The sequence below is a fragment of the Gracilinanus agilis genome, chromosome 2 (assembly GCF_016433145.1).
Source record: "Gracilinanus agilis isolate LMUSP501 chromosome 2, AgileGrace, whole genome shotgun sequence".
NCBI lineage: Eukaryota > Metazoa > Chordata > Mammalia > Didelphimorphia > Didelphidae > Gracilinanus > Gracilinanus agilis.
In genome coordinates, this window is record NC_058131.1 from 347,201,856 (window position 1) to 347,224,800 (window position 22,945).

General features: G+C 39.1%; 1 protein-coding gene across 4 annotated transcripts in view; it reads left to right on the plus strand.

Annotated features, from left to right (window-relative positions):
* Nucleotides 1-22,945, plus strand: part of CPNE1 (copine 1) — a 36,418-nt gene that overhangs the window by 12,693 nt on the left and 780 nt on the right. For all 4 annotated transcript variants that reach the window (XM_044664358.1, XM_044664360.1, XM_044664359.1 and 1 more), the window contains 13 exons: nt 19,196-19,324; nt 19,831-20,010; nt 20,313-20,387; nt 20,508-20,579; nt 20,747-20,827; nt 21,007-21,096; nt 21,367-21,453; nt 21,676-21,762; nt 21,842-21,901; nt 22,002-22,135; nt 22,302-22,356; nt 22,591-22,642; nt 22,726-22,859. In XM_044664358.1, coding sequence (XP_044520293.1) covers nt 19,196-19,324; nt 19,831-20,010; nt 20,313-20,387; nt 20,508-20,579; nt 20,747-20,827; nt 21,007-21,096; nt 21,367-21,453; nt 21,676-21,762; nt 21,842-21,901; nt 22,002-22,135; nt 22,302-22,356; nt 22,591-22,642; nt 22,726-22,859 — 1,236 coding nt within the window. The remainder of the gene's footprint in view (nt 1-19,195; nt 19,325-19,830; nt 20,011-20,312; nt 20,388-20,507; nt 20,580-20,746; nt 20,828-21,006; nt 21,097-21,366; nt 21,454-21,675; nt 21,763-21,841; nt 21,902-22,001; nt 22,136-22,301; nt 22,357-22,590; nt 22,643-22,725; nt 22,860-22,945) is intronic.

Below are 22,945 nucleotides of genomic sequence, written 5' to 3' on the forward strand. Positions count from 1 at the left end.
CAAAGCTGGACAGATTTGCTTTGTTATAGGGTCAAAGCTTTGTCTAAAGTCCTAATTTTCTTTTGCAACTGAATAAAATCTCTGTGTATACAGATTCATTGTATGTACCTTTATTGCTTCTCAAAGGTTCTTGATGTATAGACAGTTGTGTGTTTTAGAAGTTGCTCCTTTATTTGCCTAATTGACTCCTATGTAATGAGCAGAACTGTTTTATAAAAATCTAAACTGGGTTTTATGTTATAACCTTGAACACAGATTCCCATTATCACAATTATAATTGTGTGGAATAAGACTTTTGCCACAGAAATAAGTGTCCCAGTCCCCTAGAGCAATTTTGGTTTGACCATCAAGTATTAGCTTATTCAGTTTAAAATTGCCCATATTTCTTTGATATGGCTTCACCAACCAGAAAAATCTTTATAATCAATGTTTTAAGACGCTTGATTTGTTTTGAAGTTCTAGCAGAGATGGACTAATGGTGCTGCTGTGTTCCTTCTGACTCAACCTTATGTGAAATTTTGGTCCATAAAAGAACTACAGGGACTAGATGAGGGATCCTTTTAAAAAGAATGAGCATTATATAGAGTCAAAATTATGTCAATCAATGTCAGCAGTAATTCATTAGAAGAATTGCTCAATAAACTGGTCCATAGATTGACAAATAATTTTTTTGCTTGAATTCTATTTTTTTGCTTGAATTCTATTTTAGAAGCTTTTATTTTTTGCAGTTGTTTGATCAGGAATCTAACAATTAGTGTGTCTTCAACAGACAAACTACAGCTACCAGAGGGGAACAGGATCCCCTAGGGCTCCTTGCCTTCCCTTCCTTTCTTTTGGGAGCTAAGGCACTCAGATAAAAACAAACAAAAAAATAAACAAACCAAAAAAATAAATGGAGCTCAGTTAACAAGAGTTCTAGCCACTGAAATGCCTGGGAGCATTCTGGTCACCACTGCCCCAAGAAGCATCTTTATGGCCTCTGCCTTCCTTCCTTCACAACTTATCTAAAAAACCTTGGCAGAGGTGTTACTTTACTGTATAGTATAATAGCCTTAATGGAGAATGGGAGGTTGGAGAGATCATGAGAAACAAATTTTTTTGTCTCTTACATGGCACTTGTGTCTTGATTTGAAAAGTCCCCAACATTCCTTGCAAATCAGTGTGCTTAAACAGCAGCCTTGAAAAGAATTGTTTTCCACACAAAATAGTGCCTTTTTGGTGTTGCATGTCAGTGGTAGCACTGAAATAAAGTGTGGTGTGATTTAGAGATACAAGTGGCAACAGTTTTATTCATGTGACCAGTAAGAGTTTTTGAAAGCCTGTTCAACACTACATTTTTAGCAGATTTGACAGCACAGGATTTTTGTTCAGGGAAGGGGTTGTACAGACTTGTATTTCAATCAAGAGGTGACTACTTTGTGGATCTTCTGGTAATTCACAAGTACAAACTTGCTTTGACTGATCATTAGGTGTTGCCTCCTCAACTTAAAAAGCAATATGATGGTTGTATATATTGTTCAATTTAAGCCTCTGTTAAGTGATTGTATTTCATTCTGAAGACTTAAGTATAAAACGTCAACAAACCATTTTGGAGTCTTATTTCAACAGCAGATCCCCTCCTCCTATTGGAACGTTGACTATTTTCAATACCAGAAATATAGGTTATTTGAATAGGAGATGAAAAATGAGACTTTATGCTTTTTTTTTTTTTCAAATTTATTTTGGTTCTGTGTTCTTAACATTTATTTGATTAAATGTTTCACACTTTATTGTAGCAACTTGGTTATTTTGACTTGTTTTTACACTTCAGATTAAAAATACTAAAAAGGAAAATCTGGTTTCATTATTCATGAAATTAAATGAATTAAGAAAATAGTGGAAACTGGAGAGATTTCTCTAAAGTTTGGTTGAATCACAACATTACTTTTTTTGTTGTGAAATGTAATTAAATGCCTGCACTCTGGAATTTGACTTTTGTGTATCTGAGATTTTTTAAAAATATTAATAATAGTGCTAACTGCTAAGCATTTTGTTTATCTTGTTTTGGGCATTGGAGTTTCAGTAAAACGTCTCTAAAATGTGTTCTGTGAAACTGTTCATACACCTTTTCCTGCGGATTTTCTAATGAAGTAGGTTTGTGTTGGAAATGGATTTACATTATTTCTTTGATTTTTGTCCTAAGTTTTGTATGGTATGAAGGCATTGTAAAGCTTTTCTCAAAGCTGTGTGCATTTGTAAACACTATCATGATATTTTCAAATTTCTGTGTAACTTTTATTTAGTGTTGTATTTAGTGACTTGAAGAGAATCTTTCTCATTAGGTTTGACTTTTTTCTTCATCTGGTTAATTAGTTGGTGCGGTTATTTCCTTTTGCTTTAAAGGGGTTAGTGACATTTGTGTAAAATGTATTTCTGAATACGCCAATCTGTAAACTTTACAGAACTCATAGGGAAACATTTTTCTCACATGCAGAATTTGAATTTTTGTTTTGTATATACACTGTAGTTGTACATACTACAAGCATTAGTGACCTTTTTCTTCCTTTTTCAATATAACACAGTGTTAAGTAAAACATAGTCAAAAGCTTTTTACTGCCAGTTGTCAGGACATCTATAATAAAAACTCCACTTGCAGACTTCAAGATTCAGAGAGAAAAATTCAAAGTAGTAGTGCCATTCTGAACCCATTGCATGGAAATCTAGGTCTCTATTAAAAAAAAAAAAAAGACTTCACATTTATATAAATGTTGAGAAATACCAGCCCATCCTATGGAGTTTTATACAAGAGATGACCTAAGCCCTAACTGGCTTCTTTCAATCTTTAATTGGGCCCCAGCACTCATACTACTTGATATTAGAGGAGTGCTTGGTTAAGGAGTGAAGAAAACACCCTAAAATTGACTCCAGTGGAGTAGGATGTTATCCTTAAAGGGGGTAGCTTTCCTGAATGAAATTAGGAGATTCTTTTGAAAAGCATTTCAACAGTAGCCACTTTATGCTCTAAGCTATTCCTATTCCTTGAAAAATTCTCCTACATTTAAGCTGTCATGTTGGTGATTCTACAAGAATTTAAAATGGTAAGAAACCAAATGCTTGATAAAATGGCTTCTTCTTGACATGGCCACAGCATTATTTGCAGGTGCTGCCTCAGTATTGCTCATCAGAGCTCTGTTTCTAAAGATGAAGTCTTAAATACTGTTCAATAAACTTATCACAAAATAAAACAGGCTGATGCTTTTAATGCTTCAACTGGACAAGAGTTCTTTATTGAGCTTCAAGAAATAACATTGTTATGGGGAAATACGACACATTTGTTATTGAACATTACTACCAGGTATTTTTTTTTAAGTGTTCTGACAATGCCCCGGATGGAGGTTGGAGAGTTGAAGGCAGAATGATCTCTGGGGCAGACATTTGTTGTGTTTCTATTTCTGCTTATGATGAAGTAAGGAAAGAAGAGGATGTCTGGACTGCAGGGAAGAAACAGGATTACATGTTAAATCCCATTACAAGGAACATTATAGCTTTTGCAATTTTCATTGTAGTAGAATCTGGTAGTAATATTTATACTGCTAAATGTCAAGACTGGGAGGGTTAGGGAAGAAAGAAAGAATAGACTAAGCTAGTTTCTCTTTCCATGGAAGGAGTCCCAAAAGGTACAGGAACTATATAACAACATATATATATATATATATATATATAAGTATTTTGACCATAGTAGAAGAAAGGAAAAGAAACCTCAAAGGCAAACTCATATGAGCACACCTTCACTTAACACTGGATCTTTCAGTATGTGTGTTGCTTTGGTGGGTGGTTTGGGGAGTACTTTCTGGCAGCAGGCTGTTTTTATGAGGGAAGTTAAAAAGTGTAATAGCTGTTTTCAAACTTGGAAGCAAGGCAAAAGTTTTGGGAAGAATTGGGCTTTCTTCTCTTTACCCTCCTAAACTTCCGTTAACTTTCATGATGAATTAGGAAGTGAAAAGCAGGACACAATTGGATTTTTTGAATAGGAATTAAAGAAAATATTTGTATTGGGTCATCCCATGTAACCAAATCAAAATACAATTATGCAGGAGTGAAATTGTTCTAGTGAATTTTTCTTTAATAATTGCAAAGGAATTTGGCCCTTTTTCTCCTTTTTTGACTATCTGGTTCTTTTTGAACTGGTGTGAATGATATAGATCCAAATGATGGATCTATATAGTCCAGCTGAGTTGTTGATTTTAAATTCTTGAGCTATGACTGAGAGTGAAATTACAAGTAAATGCAGCTTTGATGGATATTTATTAAAATAGTCATCATCCTAAAATGACATTTCTCTTTAGGAAACAAACTATATAGCCCATTGCCATTCAGGAGGGTAACTGTAATAAACTTGTGCATGATATTATTAGCTAGCTCTTTGTCATATTTATTTATCCTGCTGCTTATGCGGTGTTCCTTCCCTATATGCCTCCTATTGCCAATAAATGGTCAGCTAATGTTAAGGATTCTCTCTTCTTTTAAAAAAAAAATTCATGAAATTTGTAGTATATAGTAGAACCAGCACTTGTGGCTATCTTATTTTCTTCAATAAAAGATTATTTGAAAGAATGAAATGTGGGAGAGAACAGGTTTAGTTTAAAGATCTAATTGAAGTACACGGTGGTTAGTAAATTTTCAATTCTAACTCTGATGCTGTATGGACCATTCTTCTGCACTACAATATGAATAAGTTGATCTCCTGGTGGTTGGTGACTGCTCAGGTAAATTTTAATTATTTAATATGTGCTTATTGTGTTTATACCAGTCCCTTGGATGACTTGGAATGTAGCTTCTCCAAAGGCCCAGAAACAAATTAACTCAAGATGTTTTCCTGGGTTTGGGTCCACTCTGTGGAGTTTGGAAAGGACCAAACGGGGTCCCCTCTTACATAGGCATTCTAGTCCCAGGGAACAGAAAATGAATATTACTACAGAAAGTGGAACCCTTACATCAGAAATTTTTGAAGATCTGGCAAAGACAGAATAACCACACCCCTCATTTTGAAAGGGGATAGAGCAACAGCTACTCCAGGAAAACAATCAGCATCTTTGAAAGACTCAAGGCAATGAAGCAGAGTAACCTAGGAGAGGCAGTATGTTTATGAAAAGAGCCCAGACCTAAGAGTGGGTTCTAGACCTAGTTCTACCATTAAATTTGTGTGTAGTATTTAACAAGTCACTTTACTCCAGTTTGCTTTTGCCTGGATTCCATTATCCATAAAATGATTGGGTTGGACTGATCTCTAAGATCCTTTGCAGCTCTAACTCTGATGATCATATTAGTGGGACAATTAATTAGCATCATACCATATTTTACAAGAATAGCACTAAAATTATCCTTAAAGATATGCAAAACAATTTTCCTTTGTTCCACCTTAACTACTTGTTGGAAGTTTTAGAGGTTGGGAGGGAAATGAGAGTATGTTATAAGACATGTTGTATCTTATAATTAGATATATATTGGATATATGTATTATATAAGATATAGAAATAATATGAGAATGAGAGGATAACATAAGATAGGAAACTATTAGGAGGAAGCTAAGATAATGCTAAGAAGTAAGCACAGCGGGGCAGCTGTGGATTAAGAGCCAAGCCTAGAGATGAGATGGTCCTGGGTTCAAATATCAGATGCTTCCTAGCTGTGTGACCCTGGGCAAGTCATAACTCCCACTGCTTAGCACTTACCACTCTTCTACCTTAGAATCTATGCACAGTATTGATTGTAAGAGGGAAGGTAGGGGTTTACAAAGTTTTTTAAAAAGATATTCTGCGGTTCTGGTGCCATTTAATAGTCTCTTGGTAGCATTCTATCACATGCTTGACTCATCTTATTTTTCCTCTATTGTCTATTGCCCTTTGCTCCCAAATTCTCCATCACACCATAGATCTGTAAGATCAAAAAATGAATTCCCAAAGTTGGAGGGAACCTCAAAAGACCTTCTAGTCCAACCCATACTTGATAACGTTAGTATCTATGAACCACACCTGCCCCAATTAAAAATGTAGCTCATTATTATTCTGACTTGGGGGGAAAAGGTTGAGACCTGACACAAACTTCACTTTGCCTAATTTTGTTCTTGCTCACTAGGAAAAAATTTTCTCTCTGTACTGCTACCCATGTTTGGTTGTTGGTCACAATATGAGAACATCACATTTCGATGCTTCCATCTCTTTTTTTGACCAAAAAATTTTAGGATTGGGAAAAATGGTGTTTTTGTTTTTAGCATAACATACACTTTGACAGGAGTGGAAGGACTTGAGTTATTCCCAATAAAGGTGTTATATATCTTGGAATTTCTGAAACCTTTGTGGGACAAACAGGACAAACCTGAACTGATTACTACTTTTATTACAGTGTGGAAAATGTTAATGTTCTACTACCTGTGGGTCATTGTTTTAATCAAGTTGGGGAAGCCTTAATACAAACAAAAGGAGGGAGAGCAGAAGTTGGAGAAAGTGACAAAGCATAATGGGATTATAAAATGCTAAAACAGACATTAGAGGTTTTCTATAAGGCCAGCACTCTCTTGGGAGAAAAGAATAGTGTTTTCCTTGTTTTTTTAATCACTAACATCTCTTGAAATTAAATTAATGCTCCTACTAACCTCCATCACTCATATTGGTTTAATATGATCTAGCATAGCCAAAGGCTCATAATGAGTTTATTGGTCTTCATATATGTCCTTTAAAAGGACATAGGGGTTAACATCAATGGAGTTTTTGCCCAGTACACATTTAGTGTAATAAGAGGAGTGAATGGCTTGGGTTCCAAGACATCCAAGAGGTCTATAAGGAGATTTGTTTTAGCCTTCCAGTTTTCCATTTTTGACTCTTCCAAGTGCCTTTAAAGATCTTCCAGCCTCCAACTTTATTATACCAGTCTCTAGCAATTATTGATGGTGAGCACTTGTACATTTGTCACTTCCAGGCACACTGGAGGAAGGTTACAGTACAAGAAAACTATGTTATTTGGAAGGACCATTTAGAAGGCTATAGAAGCAAATTATAGTCTACAGAGTAGAGTGTTAAAAGGATAATGACAAAAAGGAAAGGCTGACGTTTCTGTTGCATGACACAGGTTGGCTGTGGGTTGAAAAAACACTGCTGTAAGTTGTGGGAACAAGGTTTGAAAAAGACCAGTGACTAGATGGATCAGGGTTGCCATGCTCCCAGAAGTTGTCATCATTAGAAAAACAGACTATTGGGCACTGTGAGGTTAGGGAAGTGTATGATGTACATGCTATAACCTTGAATTATAGTTGTTGCGATGGGCAACACATCACATTTACAAGGTTATAGAGGTGAATTTCCCAATCATTATGCGCACAGAGAATTAAGTTCTGCTCTTTCAGATCAACAAGTTTGTAGTTGAATGTTTAAGTGGGCCCTAACATTTTAGGCAGTTTTGAAGGTAGAGGCAAGAAATTAGAATCCTTTAGTCCCTTGAGAACCTGATAATTGAAGCACCATCATAATTAAATCCTTACTTTTTGGAATCATTACCAAAATAGTCTTTAACAAGGACTACCTATATTCACAAATTACTTACAGACTTCAAGAGATAAGACAACTTGTGATTTAGACAATTCTGACATTTTGCTCCAAATCTCTTTTAGGATTCCTTTGACTTTTTATGTTAATTTTCTCACTGTTCTTTTGTTCTTCCTCTGACTTTTTGTCCGCTGGCCCTTGGAAGCAGTGTCTCCCCTTCTCAGAAGAATGTGCCAGCCAGGAGTACCCATTTAGTGATCATCTGCTGGGATGATCAGGGTACAGTTTGGTCTGCGCTGATAACAGTAAACAATTTCCTAAAACAATTCCCTTACCTCTGCCCACAGAAATTACAAACCAGTGTTTCATATAGGAATTCTGAGAACTATTCTCAGGGTTCTTCGTTTTCTGCTCGAGTATGCTTAAAGTGAATAGAAGCAGCATGATATAGTGGAAAAGTGCACTGGGTTTTTAGGTAGAAGATAGGGGTTGGTGGCCTAGCTCTGTTGTTATCTCTGACTTTGAAGTCCAGAAAAGGGAATAATTGACCCAAATCTCCTTAATCTCGAATGAGGCTGAACTTGGATCTCTTCCAACTACAGTTCTATGCATTCATTGGATTATAAAGTTAGCAAACATGTTAGAAGTCAGTAGAGAGGTTACATTTTATTTGCCAAGGTTTTTTTGTGTGTGTTCCTTTGCTGCTTACTAGCACAGATAGGAAAACTTAAGGCAAGAGCAGGCTATACCATTAGTCCAAAGACTGTAGAATAGCAAATAGAGAACATAAAGCAGAACTTAATAGGAAAGTGATGGGTGATTCAGCAGATGTGGATGGAGCTCACAGGAGGTTGAAAAAGGGAATTATTTATGTAAGATTCACTTTTAAAAGTAATCTTTTTGGAGGAATCCTTTAATGAAATGAAAAATAACTTTTTTTAAAAAAAACCCATTACCATCTGTCCTAAAATTAATACTAAGTATTGGTTCCAAGGCAGAAGAGCAGTAAGGGCTAAGCAATTTGGGGCTAAGTGACTTGCCCCGTTCATATAGTTATAAGAGTGAGGTCAGATTTGAACACAGGCCTGGATCTATCTACTGAGTCACCTAACTGCCCCATCAATGTTCTTTTTAGGAGATTTGTTTTCTTATAGGAGGGTGAGGTGCCAAATATCTAAAATGTTTGCATCCCCAAATTATATTTACTGGAAATAAACTTCCAAGTATAAGATTCAAGTCACTTCATGTCTCCAAATGGGGCATCAACAATTTCTGATGTGTCTTGGGCAGGGGTGGGAGTGGGGTATCCTACAATCCTTTCAGTCCTGAACCAGTCTTGGAGAGCCTAGCCCTGTACCAGCATCGTTCTGCATCATCAGACAGCCCCCTACCTGAGAACATTTGAGGGAGGTAAGAAGAGGAAAGGCCCAATTTATAAATCTCTATGTTAAGAGAGAGGAGTTTGTGATTATAATTTCTGATCTACTCCCAGTTCTGATCACTGAATAAACCATCTCCTCTGTGACAGTTCACCTTGGAAAAAGAATGGGTCCTGACTCATTTGTTTCTCTTAGTCTGACCTTTTTTAAGTCTATACAAGCTTTTGTAGTTATTTTAGGAGGGAGTCAGGAAATGGGGTCTGAATGTTTCAATAGTCACCTTCAGTTTCGAATACCAACTAGGTCCCAAGCACTGTGATATACATCTGGGTATGTGCACAGAGGAAGATGTGGTTGCCATCATGGAGCTCTTACCACCTGCTCTTTAGGAAGGCACTATTTACAACTAGTAGGGACCGGGTGGCTTCGGGTTTGGGGTGGGGCAGTATCTGGAGGGAGAGGGAACAAACTATTTACTTTTGGAGAAAGTTGATGAGTGGCCTCAATTCCAGAAATATCCGATTGGCTTTATTGGCAAAATGGTGCTGCCACTCCCACACTAGGTCCCTGCACTTCTTGGTCTCTTTGCTGGTCACTTCTTATAGCCTCTCTGTTCCACAGGGTCTCCTCTTGCTACTACAAGCATCCTTTTCTGCTAGGTTGGTTGTATACTTTTGTGGCTGTGAGAGTACAGGGATGGGAGTATGGGTTAGACACCAGGTGAAGGGGGAGCTTCTAACTCTTTCATTTGGGAGCTATATAAGGGGCTTAGGACACTGGAGTACAAGGGACAAGTATAGTGTTGACCTGTCCATAAGAAGCTTTTCGTTGAATTAGGTCTGTATTGAATAAAATCTGATTGCGATCCTGAGAAAAAAGTGGCGTTATCCTCTTTGCTGACTGGATCTCAGTGCTGGAAGTCACGGAATGACCCTAGAAAGAGGAAGTATATGTTTCTAATAGTGGAGAAAGTCTGTCCTATAGGAACTCTTTGTCCAATGGGAGATTGTCTGTCTGTCTGTCATTGCCCAAACCTTAGTGAACTATTGGGTTAGTGAATATTTGATATGCGTTTTAGCATTGTACTGGCTAATCTGAACTCCTCCAGACCCATTTTCAGAATAGTGTTTTTAAATGCATAAAAATTACAAAGAGAACTAATTATATAGAGTGATCAAAACGGTTTTAAAAACCAGTTCATGAACCTTAGTAAAGAACCACAGGTATAGGGACAGCTAGGTAGTAGTTCTGAATAGAGTGCCAGGCCTGCTGACAAGGTGGTCCTAGGTTCATATTTGGCCTCGGTCATTTAACTAGCTGAGTGACCCAATGCAAGTCACAACCCCAGTTGCCTAATCTTTATCACTCTTCTGTCTTAGAACTGATACTCAGTATTGATTTTAAGGTAGAAGGTAAGGGTTTAAAAAAAAGAAAGACCACAAGCATAGGCTATAGAAGTTCTGAGGAAAGGAAAATTGATGAGAAAAAAACGCTGGGGAAGACGCAAAGATTAATAAAGTATAGTCCCTGCTTCATGGCTCCAGCTGCCTAGGTTAAGACTAGTCCTTGAGGATCATTCTTTTTCCAGGACCTTTGGTTATTTTATATTCTGTCATTCATCAGAAATCACAATTGAACTTAAATCTGTATCCTGGGCTAGGCACCATGCCCCAGGAGGGATGGTATAATGGAGAAGAGTACCTTTGGTAGTCTTTCTCTGGGGAAGACAAAGCAGAAACTGAAGAATACTTACATAGCAACATGTCATATACCATGGCACCAAAAAGACCACAAAGAACCTCTGACACTAAAATGCATTTGATATTTTCAAGACTGACCATTAAATGACTCATATTTCCGAAGCTAAGTTAAGCGTTTCATATAGTATAATTCCATTTTATACGTAAAGATCCATTTGATCTCTTATAATGGAGTTTGGTAAGCAGTGCACCAAGCAAATAAACATAATAAAGACTACCAGTGTTGGAGGCCACAGAATAGAGAAGGGACCAGAGTGGAGTAGGATTAGTTGAAAGAGGTGAGTTTTGTGTTGGCTTTTTCAAAAACCCTTTCTTTTTCAGTAACAGCTGGGGGTAGGGGGGAGGTTGAGTGACCTGCCTAGAGCCATACAGTTAGGAAGCAGCTTAGACCAGATTTGAATCTAGAACTAGAACCCATCTCTAGCCTTGGCTCTATTCCCTGAACCACTTAGTTGCCACTCCCCAGGCTTTTTTAGTGTTATAAGTTATAAAAAGATGAAAGCAGGACATCAATAAAATCACATATTGGTTTAAATCTGTAACAGCTTCAGGAAGGGTAGTGCACAGAATGAGTTGAAGCTTGTTAAAAAACAAACCAAATATTTAGGTACTTGAAGGATCTCTGATTTCTTTGTCATGGATGTTTATTCTGCTAATGCAAACTTATGGAAGAGTAGATGCTCTTCAAAAGTTGGTATAATGAGAAAAAAAACACCATCTTAAAACCAACCAAGACTTAGACTGGGCCTTAAACAAATGCCATCAGATTTATACTGGAAGGCTTTCTAATTTTGTAAGACCTATTAAAGAACTTCTGCATCTTAGTGAGCCGGCAGGGCAGGACTGTAATGGAGGAAAAAGCTATTTGCAATAAGAAAATAAGCTGAGAAAAAAATAAAGGTCATATAGTGAGGAAGATGATGTGATTTTTTTTTTTTTTTTAAATCACAATCACTACTGTGTATTGGTTCCAAGGCAGATTTGTGGTAAGGGCTAGGTAGTGGGGATTAAGTGACTTGCCCAGAGTTACCTAGTTACAAAGTGTCTGAGGCCAAATTTGAACCCAGGAACGTCTGGCTCTCAATCCACTGAGCCACCCAGCTGACCTTGATGATGTGATGTTAATAGATGACAGGTAGAATTGCTCAGTTCTGGATCATAAACCTAGAGTTTTGGGGTCATTGATTCCAGTTCTTTTTGAAGATGAGGGAACTAAGCTACAAGTAGTTATGGAACTTGACCAGAGGCATTCAGCTATGATCCAGCATTTGAAAACTCATCTAGGATGCTATTTGCCTTACTGTTTAACTTCTGATCTTCACATGAGGAGTATAATTGAAACCCCTCTTAGGAGAGAAGAGTTAGGTTCTCTCAGCCATTTAAATTCTTCCAGCTATTTATCAGACTCAAATGAATTACAATCCCAGAGTCCTGTGATCTTGTTTCAAAGATGGTGGGGAAAGCACTTTTTTAAAAACTACATAATGAAGCCTTATGTTACTGTTGATAAGATGGGGTAAGTCACTGGGTAGATTGATGGAATATAGTTGGTAGCATTTTACTCAAAAGAGAATCAATAAGGTGTTGACCTGAACTGTGATCTAGAGAGAGTGTTTTTTGTTTAGATGTGTGAAAACATCTAGAACTAAAAGTGAAAAAGGATTTGTGTTCAGAAAAATTTCATTTGGTCCTAAATAAACAAGATTTATAAGATGCTCCATGTAAGGGTTTTTGCTTTTTGTTTTAAATTACCTTCTGTCTTAGAGTATTGATTCTGAGGCAGAAGGGTGATAAGAGCTGGGCAATGGGGGTTAAGTGACTTGCCCAAGGTCACACAGCTAGGGAAGGGTCTGAGATTTAAATGTAAGATCTCCCATTTCTAGGCCTGGCTTTCAATCTACTGAGCCACTTAACTGCCCCCATAAATTTTAAGTTTTAAAAATTCATTGGCCTAAGAATCAGATGAGGGAGACATGGCTTTACAAAAAAGACCCTGGGAATTCTAGTTGGTTTAGTATTTATCAGTGGTGTGACCTGGCAGCTTAAAACAAACAAAAACCAAATATACTTAGACCAAATTAGCCTTAAGATTTTCTTCAAGAAAAGAAGACTGGATTCTGTCTTGCTCAGAGTACATGTGTAGTATTAAGTTCAGTTCCTGATATCATTTTAAGAGCCCTGCTAAGAATCTACTAGAGGGCATCCAAAGTCTTCATGGCGAAATGACTTAAAATCACATATTTATGAGGAGTGCTTGAAAGAACTTTCTGAAGGGCAGAGATATCACACAGTTGTACTAGGTACCTTGTCAGAATGTAACACTGGAAGTGTTCGGGTACAAGATGTTCATTCAGTGCCCAACATCAGGAGGGATGTTCAATGAGAGGACTTAGAAGTTCCCTTCTGACTTAAGACTCTTAAGAGAAGTTTTCAGGTGATCAAGGGTAAGAATCATGGGAGAGGAAGACACAGTTTGGTCACATAGGCAGTGGGAGACATACTGTGGATTTCTGAGCCAAGCAGTGATGTCATGAAATGTTTTTAGAAAAGATTATTCTGGCAACAAGCAGGAGGTTTGGGGTAGAATGAAATTTTTCAGTTTTCATCTTCCTTTATTACTTGGGTGTAACTTGGGGTGCTCTTCATCACCTTCAGACACACTCCACTATTCTGGTTCTCATCCCGACTCTAATTGCTCATTAGTCTCCTTTCCTGACTTCTCATACTCTTCTCAGATCATTGAAGTGATTATTCTCTGAGCTCTCATCTTGGAGCCTTTAATTTTTTCTCCCTCTGTTTTCTCCCTTACCAATCTCATTTCTTCCCACAATTTCAGCTATTCCCTCTATGAGTTTAGCTTTAAACATACATCTGTAACAGTTTTCAGTACATCTCGTATGTAGAAGTCCTCTCTGAATATCGAATTCAACATGACCATAGTAGATGTATTAATTTTCCACATATTGTTGAGTTTTTACACCCTGTCATAAAACTTCAAATTATCTTTTCACTCTTCTCAACCTATCAGTTTTAGGGTTTTTGTGTGTTTTTTTGGCAAGGAGAAAGAGGTTAATAATCTCTCCTGTTCTCTATTTCCATGTCACCCCTTTTTTACCTTTTACCATCTCTTCTAGGCTGTTTGAATAACTTCTTGATAGACTTTCCCACCTCTGCCTGCCTTCCAGTTCATATTTCCTTCATACCATTACCCAAACAATTTGTTTTGCATACATCTAGTCATGTTATTCTTTTCAAAAATCTTTGTTGATTTACTATTGCTTTCTTTTTTTATTTTCTTTTTTAAAACTCCATTTTTATACTAAATTCACCCCCCCCCAAAAAGCACATTTCCATACACATAGCAGAACACAAAAAGAAGATTCTCTTTGTGAAAATAGGGATCAATTTCACAGCTCTTGCTTTAAAAAAAAAACACAAAAAACCCCTTAAAGTGTTAAACTAATTTCAAAACTCTTGTCAGAACTTCTTTCTGAACTCTTCTGTGCATTTTTAAAATGTTCCGTTGATCTTTTTAAATTTTGGCATCATGGTTACTACACCCCCCTTCATCAATTAAGAGAAGAAAAGGCCAGACCTTGGGGGGGTGGGATGCCTGGTAACACAATCATGGATGTACAAAAATGTGTTTTCTGCCAACTCTCTGTGAAGAAGGAGGTGACATTGTTTCATCACAGGTCCTCTGAACACCTAGCTTGTCATTGCATTGATCAGAATTCTTGGGTCTTAACATAAATTGTTATAGTTCTTTTCATTCTGTTTATTTGTACTGCCAGGAATTTATCAAATCTTTTTTATTTCTTAATATTCCATTATATTCATTTATTTGTCTAGCCATGCTCCACTTGATTGGTGTTATATTTATTGGTATCTCCCCACCTAACCCTTATATCCCCTTCAGGATCAGAAAATTTGTTTTGCTTGTAACTATTCCCATTTTTAAAAATTCCTCCTCACCTTGTTTCCCCATTAAGTTTGATGTATATTTGTCCATTATAGATAAGGGTGTGGTTTATCTGATGCCCACTCACTCTGTCCTTTTCATGTTTCTATATCTTTTGTGCACTCCAATTATAAGAAAGCAATTTTCCTCCTTTTTTCGATAGTGTACTTTTTTGTTTTCCTTCTCTTACCCCTTTTAATATCTTCAAAATGAAACCCCTAGGACATTTGTTTTTTAAATTTAAGTCAAATTCTTAGAAGATATTAAACATTTTAAAAGAACACTTGTTTCTACTCTTAGCAGAATATTAGCACTATGTCATCATTCAGCTCCTTCTAATTGCTCAAATAAATCCACCTTTGTAGCTTTTTCTGGTCTTTTATATTTGTATTTCAGAGTTTCTGTTACTCTAGTCTTTTTATTAAAAATGCTTGAATGTCTTGTATTCCATTAAAGCCTTTTTCTTTGTTTTGCAGGGTGTTATTCTTGGTTGTAAGCCATATAATTTGTATTTTGTAATGTTGTATTCTGAGATCTCTCATTTGTAAACAGAGGCTACTGAATCTTTCTTCCTTTCTTTTTTTTTTTAAATTCATACCTTTCTTCTTAGAATCAACTAAGGCAGGAGGGTAGTAAGGGCTAGGCAATGGGGGTTATGTGATTTGCCCAGGGTCACATAGGTAGGAAGTGCTGAGGCTTGATTTAAACTTAGGACTTTCCATCTCTAGTACTCCAATGCTTTCTGACCATTTGGCAGTATTTTTTCTTCAGCTTGGAAGCTCCAGATTTGGGCTATGACATTACTGGGTCTTTCCCTTTTGGAGTTTCAGGAAATCTAGTGAATTCTTTCTATTTTTACTTTAGCTTTTTTCTAATATTTTTCTCATTTACAATTTCTTGAAATTTAGTGTTCAGGCTCCCCTCCACCCCCAAAAAATCAGTTTCCATGATTTTTAATTTATCAATAATTTTTAGATTATCTCTCTGACTTATTTTCCAGGTGAGCTTTTATATCATCATATACTCTCTATAATTTTTTCCTTTTGATCTGATATTTCTAGCTATTTCATGGAACCCTGATTTCTGCTTGCTTCTCTTCTAATTTTCAGGGATTTCATTTCTTAGGTAAAAGGTTACCACTTTCTCTTCTAAAATTATTCTCCTTCCATCTCTTCCTTTCAGCTTTTATTGTATCTTTTTTTAATTTTTAAAATTGTATTTATTTAAATATATTTTTCCATGTTTACATGATTCTTGTTCTTTCCCTTCTCTCTTCCCTTCCCACTCCCAAGCCAACAAGCAATTCCACTGGATTGGACAAATGTTGTCACTTGATACCTATTTCCATATTATTCATTTTTGCTATAGAGTGATGTGTTTTTTTTTAAGGCCTAAACCCCAAATGACATACCCATATATATATGTAATAAGTGATGTTATGTTTTGCTTTTACATTTCGACTCCTATAGTTCTTTCTCTCAATGTGGATAGCATTCTTTTATACAAGTCCTTCAGGAGTGTCCTGGATCAATTGCATTGCTACTAGTAGCAAAGTCCATTACATTGGATTATACCACAATGTTTTACTTTCTGTGTACAATGTTCTTCTGGTTCTGCATCAGTTCTTTGAGATTCTCCCAGTTCATATGGAAATCCTCTAGATCATCATTTCTTACAGCACAGTAGTATTCCATCACTATCATATACCACAGTTTGTTCAGCTATTCCCAAATCCAGGGACATCCCCTTTATTGTATCTTTTTGATCTCTTTCTTCGTTTTGTCTAGGTATTAATGTAGTCCACATACAGAATCTATTTTTTACCCATTCATCTCTGCTTGCAGTTGTTAGGGAGTTAAATTTGCAGTTATTTTTGTTTCTGGTTGGTGTTTTCTTTACTCATCTTTCCAGCTTTTGTTCCTGAATTACTCTGTGGCAAGGCCTGGCTCTGCCCTTTTTCTGCTTTTGGGTGAGATGATAGTTACTACTTAGGTTTGCCTTAAGCTTCTTGGGTTTTTTCTTTTATTTTTTTTCCTAGTCTTCCAAGATTAGGCCTTCTGGATTTTTGAGGTTTAAGAGTGTAGGCTCTTCACAGTCTTTTCTCTTTGGTGCTCAGGACAGTGCTAGGGACCCCTGCAGGACCTTTGAGCTTGGGCTATCTCTAACACCACACTGGCTGCTGCTTCCTGGGGCTTCTAAAGTCCCTGACACTTAAAAAAAATTATTTAAAATGAAAAATTCTCTCTTTATCCCCTCCTCCATTCCCCAAGAAAGCAAGAAATACAATACTCATTATATATATGGAGTCATGCAAAAACATTGTTGCCTTATCCATGTTCTGGGAGTAGAAAGCAAAAAAAAAAAAAATAAATTTAAAAATGCTTCAGTCTGCTCTGAGTCCATTAGTTCTCTGTCTGGAAGTAGATAGCATTTTATGAGTCATTTGGAGTTGTGATGGATCATTGTATTGATCACTTATTACATCTTTCACAATTGATTATCTTTATACTATCGCTGTTCTATATACATTGTTCTCCTAGTTCTACTCACTTCATTTTGCATCAGTTTGTATGTTTTTTCAGATTTTCCTGAAACTATATACTTCATTTTTTACAGCACAATAATATCCTATCATATTCACATACCATGATTTGTTTAGTCATTCCCCAGTTTCATAAGCTTCCAATTTAGTTTCTAATTCTTTGCCATCATAAAAAGAGTTGCTATAAGTATTTTTGTACATGTGGGTTTGTTTTTGTTTTTTTCTTTTTAAATCTTCTCTAAGTGTATACCTAGTAGTGGTTTTGCTAGGCTAAAGGATATATACAATTTCCTAGTCCTTTGAGCATAGTTCTTCCTGGCGCTTTCTGATTTTCTTAAGGGAGCCTTCCACTTTTACTGATTGAGGACACAGAATCTTGTGGACTACATGTGCCCCATCTCTGGATATATAAGCACTTACTCTACTTGAGGGACTCCTTTCTTTTTATGGCCTTCTAACTGACTTGTGCTTTTCTAGGGTAGAAGATGTCATTTATTTTTATTCCATCTGGATGTCTTGATAACGATTCAATCAGGTTAAAAATTGAGGGGTTTTGCTGAAGTGTCCTAGAGTTGGAGCTTATGCTTCCTGTTCAGGCAGCCATCTTGACAGGAAGACCTCCCTTTTGGAAAATTGGGTTACGTTAATTTCTCAAACACTGCCCTCAACCTGTTTCTGTGCCTTGCTCCCTTTGCCTCAAATGCCTTCCCCATCCCTGTTGAACCCTGCCCTCCCTCCTTTCTGTTGAATTCATACCCATTACCTAAACTCTAGTTTAAAAGCCATTGTCTTACAGGAAGTCTTCCCTGATTCTCATCTCCTTTGATAGTGCCTTCATCTTTGGACCTACAAATATTTAGTATCTCCCTATTGCACTTACAAAAATAGAGTATATATTTGTGTGTTTTGAGCACCATGCAAGAAAAGACTTTTGTTTTATCTAAATTCCTTAGTACTCTGTACACAGTGCCACTTAATAAATAAGATGGTTGGTTTTTTGTTTGTTTATTTGTTTGTTTGTTTTTTTAATGAATGAGAGGATGTAAATGATTTCCAATAACTCTGGGACATCGAAAATGAGTAACATGTTGGGATAGAGTTGTTAACAAGTACTTTGGAGGTCAGAAAGACCCCAGTGTTTGGGATCTTGGGCCATGGGACATTATGGAGAAAATCTCTTGGCTTAGCCATATTTAGTGTAAGCATTCAATAGAAATGTACTAGGTATTTTTTTGGGGAAAGGCATTGCCTAGAGATAGGGAGTTGGTAAGGTCCTCCCTGTAAATAAGGAGGATAGTTGAGGGAATACTACCCAATGAAACTTTAATTCAGTGAAATATTTCCTTTTAAAAATTTGTACATGGATAGCCTATCTCAGATGAGATAGGGAATTGATTCTCTAATTCCTTTCTTTCTCTGGAGAGAGGCCTTTAATTTCTGGGTAGTAGGCTTATAGGTCCAGGAGTAGATCCATGAGTCCTTGTAGCTATCACTATTGGTGCGGGCTCAGGTTGGACCAGGGGCTTAGTCAGCAGACCCTAGGTGGAGTAGTGGTTCAGTGGTCAAACCCCAGGTTGGGGTAGTGGCTCAGTGATCAGGACTCAGATTGGAATAATTTCATTGTTCAGGGCCCAGGTTGGGATAGTGGTCGGGGGTTAGTAGTTCAGAGGTTGGGACCCAGTTTGGGGTCCCGGTTCAGGGGTTGGTACAGCAATTCAGAAGTTGGGATCCTGGTTGAGACTATAGTTCAATATATCAGAGTCATTGTGGGGGACTGGGCAATCACTGCACTTATTCTTTACTACCAGCTTTTTGGGGGTTCTAGAGAATAAGCCCCATATGTTCCTCCTACCCCATTATTTGACCCTTGCCTGGGAGAGAGCTAAATTTCCTTGTCCCCAGTTGTCTCACCTTAGGGTAGAGGGTGGGGAAGGATATCTTGCATCATCCAACTGGGGGATGGGAGGGAAAAAGATCACTATAGGTAAAAATGGTTCAGATTATCTGACCCTTGATCCCTGGCACCATATTCCCAGATGGCCCACTGTGTGACCTCGGTACAGCTGTCCATCTCCTGTGACCACCTCATCGATAAGGACGTTGGCTCCAAGTCCGACCCACTCTGTGTCCTGCTACAGGATGTGGGTGGGGGCAACTGGGCTGAGGTGAGGAAGCTGAGGTACATAGAAGGAGGGAAAGGGGACTGGACCTTGGAGTAAGTGGGGGTGGAAAGGGCTGAGGGGTTAGATTCCTGTGGATTTGGGCCAGTTACCCCAGGGATGGGGGCAGGAGAGTTATCCCCTAATTGAGAACTAGAGAGGCCAATTTGTCCTGCTGTCAAGTACCCTCATTGATCTACATGGATGGGACTCAAGGTGCCTGGAGAGGTAAAAAGAGGAGAAGAAACAGATGTCAGTGCACGGCATAGGATATCTGGAAAAATGAGGGAAAAAGAAAGAAGTGGGTTTTTCATGTCAGGGTAGGACTTGTGGTCCCTTGGGAAGATAGTGTCATTAGGACCTGGGGTCCCGAAAGGAACAAAGGCAGGGGAGAAGCAGGGGATTCTTGACCTTAATAAAGTGGGGCCCTAACTGCATCACCACCAAGCTCCTCCTTAGGAGACCCCTGGTGGGTTTAGTGACCTCCCTCTTCCCTTGGCTGTGCCTCTTAGCTCTGTCGGACAGAGCCCATCCGGAATTGCTCCAGCCCCGAGTTTTCTAGACCACTGCCAATCGACTATCACTTTGAAACAGTCCAGAAGTTGCGTTTTGGTGTCTATGACATTGACAACAAGACCCCTGAGCTCGGAGATGATGACTTCTTGGGGGGAGCTGAGTGCACCCTTGGACAGGTATAGTAAAAAACTGAGGGTTATGGTAAAAGTATTGGTGAGTGGGAGGTCCTTCTCCAGAGCAAAATACTAGGAGGGTGTTTAAGGTGAAAAGGAATACAGCTACTCATGGGGGAGCAGGTGACCAGGAATAAGAATGCTATCTTAGCCTCTGATCTTTACATGTTACTCAAGGAGATGGAGTTCTGGGGGCCTTGATCACCTTCAAATTCCTAAGAACATTAGGCCCCTGTTTCAGCTGAGCTGTGCCCAAGGCGTTATTTGGGCTCCAGGAATGACTTTGACTCCATCACTACCCTCAGATTGTATCCAGCCAGATGGTGACCCTGCCCCTAATGTTGAAGCCTGGGAAGCCAGCTGGGCAAGGAACCATCACGGTAAGGAAGTATGGAGAGTGGGAGCTTCTGGCTCTAGCCTATGGCTGTAGAATGTCACTGCACTAAGGCTGCAAGAAAAACTGCTCCAGTGGTGACTCTTGGGCCTTCCCTCACACCCAGGTCTCAGCTCAGGAGGTAAAGGACACTCGAGTGGTGACCATGGAGGTGGAGGCCAGGAATCTGGACAAGAAGGTTTGGAGAAAGGGGGAGGCTTTCACTGGCCCAGTTTGCCACAAGAAAAGGGAATTGGCCAGTTCTAGGCAAGAGAATGGGAGATTTTAACCCTGCACATGTTGAGGCTATTCTTTTCCCATTTGTGCTGTCAAGAGACCTGATTAATGTTTTCTTGGTCCCATCAGGATTTTCTGGGCAAATCTGATCCATTCCTAGAGTTTTACCGACAGGGTGATGGAAAGTGGCATCTGGTCTACAGATCTGAGGTGTGTGGGACCCGTTAAGGGAGGAGGAGGTGCTTTAACTCCAAGTCCTGGCCTGTCATTGTAGGTGGATAGCTGGCAGTCTGGGGGAAAAGTGGTCTTGCCCTGTGGGTTGGCAGGCAGTGGAGGGGTTGGGACTGAGATTCAAAAAAAGCCATACTTTTTGTATACCTCCTTCATAGGTGATTAAGAACAACCTGAATCCTACGTGGAAACGCTTCAGTGTCCCTTTGCAGCATTTCTGTGGGGGAGACCCTACCATACCCATCCAGGTGAGAGAGGAAGGAGACCTGTTGGCATAGGCCAAGACTGACCTCTAAGGCCCAGAGGCCTTTCCATGCTAGGAGCAGGCTGATTAATCTGCGTCTATTACCCTTTGTGTTGTACTTAAGATTTACAAAGCATTATTCCTGTTATCAATGAGGAAATGAGACAGTGACATTATGAATTTCCCAGGTTGCACAGTTATTAAGTGTTGGATCTAGCAGACAAACTCAGTTCTCATGATTCCCAGTTCGATGTTCTCTCCACCTCCCTTCCAGGTGCGCTGTTCAGACTATGACAGTGATGGCTCTCATGACCTCATAGGCTCCTTCCAGACCAATCTGACCCAGCTGCAGGGCACCCCTGTAAGTAGCCTACCTGTGCCCACTCTACACATTTCTTGAATGGGAACATGGGCAAGTGGTGGCTGGGTAGTAGGAGGGTAGAGATCTCAGACTAGTTTCATTGCTGGGATTCTTCTAATAGATTTCCAGGATATTCTAGTCCCCAAATCTAAGCTTTCTTCCATATTTATTCACCTTCTACTCCCCACCACTAAATCCCTCTGTCTCCTTTCTCCTTAATAGGTGGAATTTGACTGTATTCATCCTGAGAAACAGCAGAAAAAGAAGAGTTACAAGAATTCAGGGACCATCCGGATCAAGGCCTGCCAGGTAAGGTTCGTTCTCTCACCTTCCCAGGCCTCCTAGTACAATCCCTGGTCTTGACTCCACTTTCCTCCTTGGCCATCAGATTGAGGCAGAGTTCTCCTTCTTGGACTACGTGATGGGTGGCTGCCAGATCAATTTCACAGTGAGTGCTCATTGGGATAATGGGAGGCTCGATATGGAAGAGGAAAGGACTTCAGTGTCCAGGTCTCCCAAGTGCAATCACATCTTCCCCTGCCTTCCAGGTGGGTATAGACTTCACTGGATCCAACGGGGACCCTTCCTCTCCAGATTCCCTGCATTACCTGAGTCCCTCTGGGGTCAATGAATACCTGACAGCATTGTGGAGTGTGGGCTGTGTGATCCAAGACTATGACACGTGAGTCTTGCCCTAGTGACTGCACCCCTCACTTCTTATAGGTTCCTTACTAGATGACTTCTTTCAGACAATAGCCCCAGGGGGTAGGGGAATGGGTGACAGGGAGAGTAGGGGTAAGTGCTCCCCAATTTTATTTCCCTCTCCAATTTCTATTTTCCTTCTGCAGGGACAAACTGTTTCCGGCTTTTGGATTTGGGGCCCAGGTGCCCCCCGACTGGCAGGTGCGCCCCTTCCTAATCTCACCTTTGACCTCAGGGTTGGGGAATGGGTTGCTATCCTGGTAAGGGACAGGGTGGGGAAAGAGAATTTTTAATCAAGAGGGACATTAGAGATGATATAGTCTAACCTCATTTTACAAAGGAGGAAACAAGCCTAAGGAAGAATGACCTTGCTCTTAGTCATAGTTAGGGAATATAAAAATTGGGATGCAAAGCTATTCCTATTTCCACACTCAGGTCTCTCATGAATTTGCCTTGAACTTCAATCCCAGTAACCCTTACTGCCCAGGTAAACTTTTATCCTTCTCTGGCTTCTGGCTTCTTCTTTCCTCCCAAATCCATGTTCCACCTTCACTTCTTCCTATTTTCCAGGTATCCAGGGCATTGTAGATGCCTATCGCCAATCCCTGCCTCAGGTCCGACTCTATGGCCCCACAAATTTCGCCCCCATTATCAACCATGTGGCCCAATTTGCCACCCAGGCAGCACAGCAGGGAACTGCCTTGGTGAGAAGGGCCCGTGGTTTATGGGGTGTCCTGTGGTCCATGAGCAGGGAGGGGATGGGATAGCTCTGGGGATAGGCCCCCTTTTT